This window comes from Gobius niger (assembly GCF_951799975.1).
Source record: "Gobius niger genome assembly, chromosome: 6".
Classification (NCBI taxonomy): Eukaryota; Metazoa; Chordata; class Actinopteri; order Gobiiformes; family Gobiidae; genus Gobius; species Gobius niger.
The window spans coordinates 22899138-22910057 of record NC_136857.1 but is presented as its reverse complement, the minus strand read 5'-3'; the positions used below and the strand labels follow the sequence as shown (position 1 = coordinate 22910057).

General features: G+C 41.2%; 1 protein-coding gene across 2 annotated transcripts in view; it reads right to left on the bottom strand.

Annotated features, from left to right (window-relative positions):
- Positions 1-1716: 1716 nt before the first annotated feature.
- The window catches only part of mgll (monoglyceride lipase), a 33691-nt gene continuing 24487 nt past the window's right edge, over positions 1717-10920 (bottom strand). For both annotated transcript variants that reach the window (XM_079557855.1, XM_079557854.1), the window contains 6 exons: positions 10644-10750; positions 9213-9349; positions 4849-4959; positions 4669-4758; positions 3169-3384; positions 1717-2252 (listed from right to left, as the gene is read on the bottom strand). In XM_079557855.1, coding sequence (XP_079413981.1) covers positions 2145-2252; positions 3169-3384; positions 4669-4758; positions 4849-4959; positions 9213-9349; positions 10644-10750 — 769 coding nt within the window. In that variant the 3' untranslated portion in view covers positions 1717-2144. The remainder of the gene's footprint in view (positions 2253-3168; positions 3385-4668; positions 4759-4848; positions 4960-9212; positions 9350-10643; positions 10751-10920) is intronic.

The window sequence follows — 10920 nt, the reverse complement described above, 5'->3', positions numbered from 1 at the left end:
AACCCCATCATTTGCGGTTGACCCCAGTATCAGATATATTATGTCAGTACAGTTGTGTCTGAATCTTGACTTTTTCAGTTAGTTAAGTTTATAAAAGACTGGCTTGTCTCTCGAACTCGGGCCTGGAAAAACAGTCGTAAAGTCGATTTTAAAAAACCTCTTGTGTGAGGAATGTCCCTGCCTCCTTCAGTAACAGTCACAATGATCTGAGCACTGCTGACCGGCTTAAAAATAACATGTGGGTCAAAGAGAGAGAGCTTCAACAGAGAGACGCCAACCATGATTCTGTAAGCATGACCTAACTGCAACTGCATGGTACCAATATTGATTAGTTGGGCTTTAGAAATATATATATATATATAAAAACAGTGAAAGTATCTAAAATGTTAATATCAACTTGCTAGAGTTGCTATTTCGTAGTGGCTAATGAAAATGCATGCCAACTCATTCCCGTTGAATTCCCATAACAAATTGAAAGATTGTTACCCTTCGTTACCAGTGACCAGTTTAAAAAAAACATCTCGGAGTATTTGTCTGTGATGTTTAGAATAGCAAAACATAAGTTGCAGTTAGGTACAGTGTAACATAAAAACATAGCACGGTCTAAAACCCATAAATAGGTTGCGTTCACGACATTTCAGTTGGAGCGGGGGCCTTTACAGCTCAAGAAATGCTTAAAAACAGAAAAAAAAAATGTCCAAATGTTTTCCCTGATCATTATTTGGAAGTGATTGGATTCGCAAACCGGCCACGTACATCTCATGGCTGCAAGTCCTTTCATCAGACCAACATCAAGCACATGGTTTTGGAATTTTGTCACCACTTTTGGACACCTTTATGAGCCAGTGATCTGATGTTCGTTCACATGTGCTGAGCGAGATGACGTCGGACTTTGTGACAGTTTTTGTTTCATGTGGATAGGTCTAGCCGTTACACACAGATATCACAGAGTTACCACAGTGCCATTTTTAGCCGCACCAACTCAACTTTTTTTTTTAAACGACAGGCTGTTTCGAATGTTGTTGTGAGGCCACGTGAATGCAACCTATTCCCATATATAAACCCGTGGATGCTGGAGTCAGAAAGCCTCTGTGTGTGTATAGTGTAGACATGGATCAGTATTCAGGATGAGTCTGCTGCAGTTCACAACTCCGGCTCATTATCTCACATAAAAGAGCAACACGCACACGCACACACACACACACACACACACATGCACAGTGAGACTGACAGAGGGGGTGATAGGAGCGGAGAGAAAATACTAACAAGAGAGGAAAGAGTGAGAAGAGGGAAGTCTGCTGCTGCCATGGAGACCGTACAGGCTGGGGTATCATAGGAGGGATGTTAAACACTTTTATAATGCTCTACAAAGGAGCTGATTGGGTTGGTGATTACATTCGGTAAGCAAGGGGCCCACAAGCTGTGTCAATCTAGCCTGTAACAGCGTAAAGTTGAGCCCTGGGAATAGGGTCTTCTGAAAATACTCCAGCAATAAGGGGTAGAGTTTTTGTGTTAGTGCAAAGCGTTGTTGTATGTATAAGTGTGCGACTTTTGGCCCATATGAGTTAAAACCTTGGTCGGCAGTGTCAAGCTGGATGTAAATGTTATGCAGAGAAACACACAGAAAAGGTCCCACATGATCAAACAGGGGCCTCCTGCTTTCAGAGGATGCGTGCGAACCACTCGGCCAACAAAATCTAGGAGTATGTATATGTTCAAATGAAACTCAAGCGAATGGGAAAACGGCCACGCGCTCATTAGCTCGGTGGTCAAGTTCGTATTGTGTCATGTCCCTATTTGCATCTCTGAGCACCTCCCACAGGGCAACAGGAAGTGTCGCCGTGGAGACCCTTTCCTTGATTATGCAAATTCACCTGTTGTAACCACGGAGACCCCCCCTTTGTTCGTCAATGTCTGAAAAATTCCTCCAACTCATTATTGCACTTTTTAACCCACGCCAAGCTTCTTTTTTTTTTTTTTTGACTTCAGCATCCACAAGTTAAGAATTTTAAAACCTATTGTACAAATAAATTACAAAAAAATACTAAAAATAGATTGATTTCTATCTCAGACAGTGTTTGTATCTCCTACGTTTAAAACAGTGTGTTCGTGTCGGTTTGTTATTGGCCTGTGCAGAGTTTGACCTATGACACAGGAAGTCGTTCTGAGATCCAGGCGCTCACTTCCTTCAGCACATTTTCAGCCACCTCCGGAAGGTCGTGGTGCAGAGCGTGGTATCCTCCTTCATAAACCTTAAAATGAAGGCAACAAGAACAAGTTAGTTCGTTCAGGGCAAAGACTGGGCATGAGGGGAGGTTAAGGTCACATGCAGTCAATGTATTTAAGCACGCCACTCTCAATGACATAAACACAGGTAATAAAAAGGTTATTACAGTCTATCTGAAAGTTGTATTTGCTTGACAACCCTCAAACTGCTACTGGTCCATAAGCAGGAAAAAAAAGTTTCCCTTGGGTCAAGAAAAAAGCCCATACCTGATTTATAAACGCATAGAGGAGAACGGTCACACTGCTTTCCACACTCGCATTGTCTCAAAGAGGTTTGATTTCCTTTCCTTTTGATTTTTCGTTTAATTCCTTATTCATCCCGTTTAAAAGTTGAGCATTTGTAAAGGCCAATATTATTATTATAGATTATTCAGGGAGTGACCATTACATTGTCTTTACATCTTCAGACTTGAAATCAAACTGAGCTTTTTAATTTTTATAAAGAGAACACATTGTTCCCAGTACACCAGAAACCTATCTAATTTTTGATTTACAAATGCCGTCAAAGGTTTGATTTCCTGTGGCCAAATTTGTGATGGACCAATCAAAGCCTGGGGGTGGGTCCTCGAGGTTAAAGTCAAGGAATTCTCTATGATAATATGTAGTAAAATGTGTTCCCAGAATGGTCGTTCCCCTCAGTGCCTCTGAATAAGCCTGTAATGCTTGTTTTAGCCTTAGGATGAAACCTTCTTGTAACGAGTCAGGAATTCTAACCACGCAAGTACTGTTGATTTTCCACTTCAGCAACTCAACTTGTTTTTGTGTTTTATTTTGACTTAGGGCGAGATGCAGTTTGCCCTCATATGTTGGTGGTGCAAGTTTTTCCTTTTGCTGTAGACACCACCAGTTATAAGAGTAGTTCTAAGTTCTAATTCAGCGTACCTTGAGTCCCTTGTCGGAGCTGGGCGCGCCCTCGTACATCATGTGGGAGCCTCTGATGTCACACAGCTTGTCGGTGTCTCCGTGGAGCAGGTAGAAGGGCCAGTGGATGTTGGGCACCTCCCTCTCGATCCTGGACACTGCTCCCATCAACTGTATCCCGAACGACACTCGCATCCCGCCGTGATACACCAGCTCATCTGAGTCATACGCCTCCACCTGGACAACACAGGAATTACACTTAGATAGCCATATCCATTGATTTTGACCTATTTATTTTGCTGTACATATTGAGAGTGGACATAGTCTTTAATTGGTGCTTAAAGGTATTCTCTTGAATTGACATTTTACCTTTTAAATAAGTCAGTAAAGAATAAGCTTGTCCGTGTTTTTGACAAGGGAACATCAGAGCATGGTTAGATTGTGTCTCCCTTTTAGATTCATATTCATTCTATAGTATTTTTTCATGAACAATGAATGATAAACTAATAATATGAAAAAAATCCAAAATACACAAAGAAATACCTGATACATAGCATGTTGACAATGACATTTGAGCTGCAGATCTGCGCCCCACCATTTACCTACTCTGCCTGTCTTATGTGTCGCATTTGTAAAAGCTTCAGTGTAGTCTGCAGCAGGTAAAGATGAAGTCTGAGACACTACACCGTGTTTTAAATAATGAACAACAGTAATCCGATACACAGACCTGCACAGGTGCATGGCTTAAGCAGACGTTTCTGATATAAACTTGCCTTAAAGTGGGATTTGTGCATAAGGGTTAGAGAGTAAATGCGATTTAGATCCTGAGTAGGGGCTTAACATGTGGTAGAATAAGATATATCCTTCAAGCAAAACGTCTTTGAAAACTATCAGCATGCTATATCCTTCCTTTGCTCGGATTGGTTGTTGTATTGTTTCCATTAACCAAATTTGGGCGCCTAAACCTTTGGGGAGTGGTGGTATTTCTGCTCCACTCCCAGTATCAAAACAATAGTCTTTCAATGCAAGCCCAACAGTAATCTCCTGTTTTTCAGTCGAGACATGACGGAGATGTTACTGTTGGGTCTCAGAGCGGTCTGTTGTGTACACAAAAACCACTTCCTGTTTTTTCAACGTCCTGTCGGCTGAATCAGGAGGTCGGGTGAGGTGAACTTAAGAAATTACAAAAGCAGATGTGACAGATCCTTCCTATGTACAGTTTCTGTGTCCTTGTCTTATTGTTACCACACAGAAGAATGTGTGATTCTTGACACATTTTAGTTAAAATTCCTAATAATTGCACTGATTATGTTCATTGGTTTGTCAATATCTTAAGACACTTGGATTGTACTTGCAGTATATATGGTTCTAAATTTAACCAATTAAACCAAATTAAATTATAAAGTTAGGTCCCAAAACTAATACTTTCAAGCCTCAACCATGTAGAATAGGCCTATGTCTGCAAAAAAAAAACATCCGCAATTTGCTAAGCTGTTGCATGCCTTATCGTGTTTATCTGACCTGTTTCTTGTCGCGTGAAACCCACTTGGACTCAATGGTTCCCAGCGACAGACTGGGCATCAGGTGATTCACCACCTTCGCCACAAAGACCTGCAGAAAGTCCAGCAATTTTAGACAGAGAGTTGGTTTTGTAGTCGTTATTGAATAGTTTCTAGTACAGACATGTAGTATTTGTTGTACCTTGAAGGGTGTGGCCGAGTCTGGGTTCATCTGGACCATGGGAGCGATCAGAACCACTCCTTTAAACTCTGACGGACGCTCACAGGCTGTGAGAATTGAGATTGCACCGCCCTGTGACAAACGCAGGGGGGAAAGGTTACAACAAAATATGAGTCGAACCAAAATCTGAAACAGCTTATCAACAGCTAGTCCAGCACACTGTAGTCTTCGCAGAGGCTCCTCAATGGTCACATTCACTTGCACGCGGCTTCTCAAAACACTGGAAAAAGACCAGTGGATTATACAGATTTTTCTTTTTGACAACTGTTTGCAAATGGACTTTTGCTGGCAACAGAAGATGAAGTGGGGAAGCTGCCATGGAGTTTGTGAAGTTTCAAAGAGGCGTGCTATTACAATGCTACTGCCATGAGTCCATTTACTGTTGTGCATTTCACTTCTGTCTGTTTGCTGCACTGTTAACTCTTAGCAGGACAAAAACGACTCCTTTATGCTCTCATATCATTGTACTGAGGGTAAGTTTATTGTTAGGCAACAGTCTGCTGTTTAAATGACGTTATGTAACGGTCTGATCACAGTTTATAGTAAAAACCTTTGCATTTGTGCAATAGCTCCATCTAGAGTTAATATCACCAGCCGCCCCTGAAAGCATCCTTATAAATTTATATCATACATTTACATTTATAAATGTCTACATAGAGGTGGACCCAAGTATGTGTTCCATATAGGCCCACCAGAAGCCTGAGGTCAGAGGGGAGTGTAATGTTAGCTATTCCCCGGGTCAGATGAGCTAAAATTTGCACAATCTATTGCAGTTTCTGAAGAAAAGCATTTTTTGAATTGTGTAAAAGCTGTCATTTTGCTGTGCCGCTTTCTGCACAAACTGTGCACAATGTAAAACAAGCCTCTTTGTTCAGAGTCAGCAGGAGACTCCTCGCCCTTCCCCGGTGAGAAGGGGAAGGAACCAGACTGAACACACAAATGAAGGTAGAAACAAAAGAGGTTTAGGAGGAGTTGTGTTTATCCCATTAATAAAAACAAAATGACCAAAAATGACCCCCAAAAAATACATCAGGCTTGGCAGAAGTGATTGCATACTTCTTTTACTCCCCGGTTGAATGGTGTGATGATGGAATTTCGCATTTCAGCCTTTTGTTCAACGTTAATACTTTTTTACTGCATAATGAAGAGACAGGATGGGTGAAGTGTCTTGCCAAAGTGCATAATGACAAAATGCAATCAATGGAAAAGATACGGCAGAAATTTCATCCTCCTCTTCAGGCTTAAATACCTTTTACTTTAAGCGTAAGTGGTAGTTTGGAGTGCTTATGGAAAATGTCACCAGCAGTCTCTCCACTGTGTGTGTAGTATTCCTGAGTTGAATCGTAAAGTCTTTTTAATTACCCTCTCTGTCTGTTCTCTCTCCACTAAACTCCAGACCCACGCAACAGTCCTCTCTGTCGCAGTTCAACACACTCTAATTGGCCTCTCTGTGTTTCTCTGAATATTCATGAGAGCCGGGCCGGCACTTAAAGAAGAGAGGAGCACTAAACTGTTCCCACGAGACAGAAACGAAGATTTAGTACAAGAGAAAACTCCAAAACAGTTCAGCAGCAGCATAAAATAAAACAGCTATGACCAAACTGAAGACATTGCTCCTTCATAACAAATACCTGATGCAATATTCATTACAACCGTTTCTACACAGCGGATGAAGACCCCTACAAGATCAGGGTGGTCAGCCAAATACTAAACTAGTGATTGTTAGATGTAGAAAGTAGAAAGGGAAATAAAAGTAAAGCGTAATTGGGAGTCATAGAGGTGTCGCCTGTTTTTGTGAATGACCACAATTATATCCCATGATCTCTTCTGGCATCTGAGGTATGGTTAAATAAAGAACTGACACTAAAGTGGTAAGTGCCTAACACTTACTGACAGAGGAGCTGCTAATTCTCTGGACACATACTTTACAAGGCTCCGACCGAACAAGTGATAGACACATGAGGCCATAGTTTTACATTACAGACAAGGGAAAGCAGGCAGGGGCTGTGTGACTAAAACCCATTTCATTATAATTGGAAAAGCCAATGAGACAAGATCATTCAAAACACCCATCAACTTTCTTATTTTCTTTTATAGTAGAGTGCCTGTCCTGTCCTGCCTCTAAGCAAGGAGAGGAAGGAATCAGTAATACGGGTTTGGGTAAAGCCCTCAGACCAGCCCAATGATAAATGCTCCAACTTAGAACCTGTTTTTCGCACTCATGATTTATGGTCACTTAATAACTCTGCAACCAGACTCATGAACACTTAATAACTCTGCAACAAGACTCATGAACACTAAATAACTCAACAACCAGACTCATGAACACTAAATAACTCTACAACCAGACTGATCAACACTAAATAACTCTTCAAAGAGACGAATGAACACTAAATAACTCTACAACCAGACTCATGAACACTAAATAACTCTGTAACCTGACTCATGAAAACTAATAACTCTGCAACCTGACTCATAAACACTAAATAACTCTACAACCAGACTCATGAAAACTAATAACTCTGCAACCTGACTCATAAACACTAAATAACTCTACAACCAGACTCATGAAAACTAATAACTCTGCAACCTGACTCATAAACACTAAATAACTCTACAATCAGACTCATGAACACTAAATAACTCTAAACCAGACTCATCAACACTAAATAACTCAACAACCAGACTCAAGAACACTAAATAACTCTAAACCAGACTCATAAACACTAAATAACTCTGCAACCAGACTCATAAACACTAAATAACTCTAAACCAGACTCATAAACACTAAATAACTCTGCAACCAGACTCATCAACACTAAATAACTCTGTAACCAGACTCATGAACACTGAATAACTCAACAACCAGACTCATAAACACTAAATAACTCTAAACCAGACTCATAAACACTAAATAACTCTGCAACCAGACTCATCAACACTAAATAACTCTGTAACCAGACTCATGAACACTAAATAACTCTACAATCAGACTCATGAACACTAAATAACTCTAAACCAGACTCATAAACACTAAATAACTCTACAACCAGACTCATAAAAACTAAATAACTCTACAAAGAGACTCATGAACACTAAATAACTCTGCAACCAGACTCATGAACACTGAATAACTCAACAACCAGACTCATAAACACTAAATAACTCTGCAACCAGACTCATCAACACTGAATAACTCTACAAAGAGACTCATGAACACTAAATAACTCTGCAACCAGACTCATGAACACTAAATAACTCTACAACCAGACTCATGAACACTAAATAACTCTACAACCAGACTCATCAACACTGAATAACTCTACAACCAGACTCATAAACACTAAATAACTCTACAAAGAGACTCATGAACACTAAATAACTCTACAACCAGACTCATAAACACTGAATAACTCTACAACCAGACTCATAAACACTGAATAACTCTGCAGCCAGGATGACAATGGCAATAATTTTGTTGTGCACATTCTGATTCTGATATTCTTTACAAGTTTAAAGGGGCTAGACGCAAGTTGGTCATTTTATGCTCACTACTGCCACCTCTGGTCTTATGTGTAACTGCAGTCACTATATTAAGCTCGTGCATGACGGCACTTCGGACCCGAATTAACACCTTTTTGAGTGACTTTAGAGGCAGTTGTGGTGAACAGGTCTGGGCTCATTTTACACATATAGTCCTTTTAATCTAATATAATGGAGTCTAATGAGTCACACTCAAATATAGTGTGAACAAGAAACTAAAATCGTTCTAAGTTGAAACTTTCGGAAATGTAACAAACAGTTTATTTGCCCACTTCAGCCCGGAACACTTCCTTCTTTTTCCTCTTCGCTCTTCGCTATACTCCACACTCTTGGCACGAAGAATTGGATTCTCTCCTCTGATTTTTATTTTTACCTTAACCAGAGTATGCAAACTAAACCTGGTCCGGAGCCGGTTGGAACTGATGGAAAGTAGTCTCTCTGAGTGGAGTGTCTATGTTCTCCCTGTAAATATGTACCCACAACCCCTTACGGGAAGTGTTGACATTACTTGTTTTGCTCCACCACCAGTCGGCATCCTGTAACTGATCTGTCTATTTTTGTAGCTTAATAAACAGAGAGCATTTAGAGGGCTGTGTTTGGAGAGGAGCTTCTTTATATAAATCCGTATCTACAAACACTGCCGCTGGCTGTAAACTTGAGCGAAGAGAACGGGAAGGCTGCATCCTCTTCTCTCACACAGACTAAACTTCAACGTTCAGAAGTCTCCTCTGTTTCCTGACCGCTCTAACCTCAGCATCCCTTTTACCGTGCGCATAACTCACCATCGAGTGTCCCACGAGGAAGATGGGGATTCCTGGATGTCTGTTTTTCATTTGGTCGACGTGTTGCAGAACGTCTCGCACGTAGATCTGGAAATCTTTGATGTTCATCCGCTCTCCCTCGCTCTGACCGTGGCCCACTGCGAAAACATAACAACGTCACCTTTGTTTTTGTCATCTTCTCTCGAGCATGTCCGTGTTCCATTCAAGCAATCTACAGCAATCTATTGTGACATTATGCTAGTTTGTGTTCCTTATTTTATTTGGTTGTTTGCGGCTTTAGTGTGCTGGTTTTACCCTCGGAAATGGAGAAGTATTCATGGGTTTCAGTCACGTGAAGTTTTCCTGTAATAGATTCCACTGTGCACACACTGATTATGATTTCCTAACGTTGAAAGACCACAGCCACCAGGATCTCCAGTATAAATTTGCACTGTGTGTGTACAAACTGAGGTGATGCTGCAGTGATGGGGGAGAGGCAGTCTCCATGGCGACCCCTGAACCAATCGCATGCCCTCTCACTGTCACATGGCAAATAGCTGGATGTTCGTGTACTTGTGAGGGCTTTTAGTAAAATGTGAGAATTAGTGAAAGGGTTTCCATCGCCGGCTTTACCGTGATCTAAAGAGGTATTTATATTTCAAAACATTTAAGGACGTATTACATGGTTGTTTTGGTTTCCATCTCATAATAGTTGATCTTTAGCTTTCGATAAGGTTCAAGACAAGGCAAAAGACCAGCTCAATCTCCTGCAAAGTAGTCGGTGACCAAACCTCTGGAGATGTGTATTTGCGCGCGGCACTGCATTACTATTAACTGTACCTTACCTGAACTTTATCCCAAGAGATCCTGACTGAGACCTGTCAAAAATGATCTTTTAACGGAAGAAAAAAAATGAAATCCATTTGGAGTTTCCCTGTCTATGCCCCCGGCTCCTCTCTGAGATCAATGCGGTCTATAGGGACTTGGTCCAGTTCAGGCTTTTCCATTAACACTGTCACATTCGCCACCGTCTCCTCTCACTTTTATCAGCTCGGCTCCTATTAAGCTCTGTGAAATTCCTCCACCTCTTATCTTATATAACTGAGGAACAAGCCATGGATTTGTATTTAAAGATCTGCCGGAATGTTATGGCCAAGTGCAGCTATACCACTGCGTTGTTTGGAAAGCTATATTTGCTAATCTAACTTTATTTGCTTCCCAATGCATGTCTAAAATATGATCGAATGAAGAATTATACAGGTCTAAACACCCGGGTTAGCATGAAACCACGGGGGCAGCCTTCACTCCCTATGTGCACCACCAAACTGGTTCAACTTTGACTTATGTTATTCACTGTCTGCCTAATCTTCCTGACAGTGGTGGTCATAATGTATTCATGGGCCGTGCGGAGCCATTTTAAGCTGTATGTGTCAATGTGTGTATAATACAAACCATGGTCGTGGGCAAAGACCAGCAGTTGCAGCTCTTTGAGTCTCTGAGCCACCTCGTCATATGGTCCGACGTGTTCTCCTGCTCCATGGGCCACAAACACCAAGGCCCTGCAAGGAGAGAGGGGGACACAACGGTCAGAAACCCAATGGTAAGAAAAACTACTACAAGCATGCAGTGTGGAAGAGGGGTAGTCTGGTCATCAAGTTTACTGATAGTTGGCCAGCACTATGAAAGTAAGAGGCTATGGTTAAGTTGTACAAACAAAACCCAGTTAAGT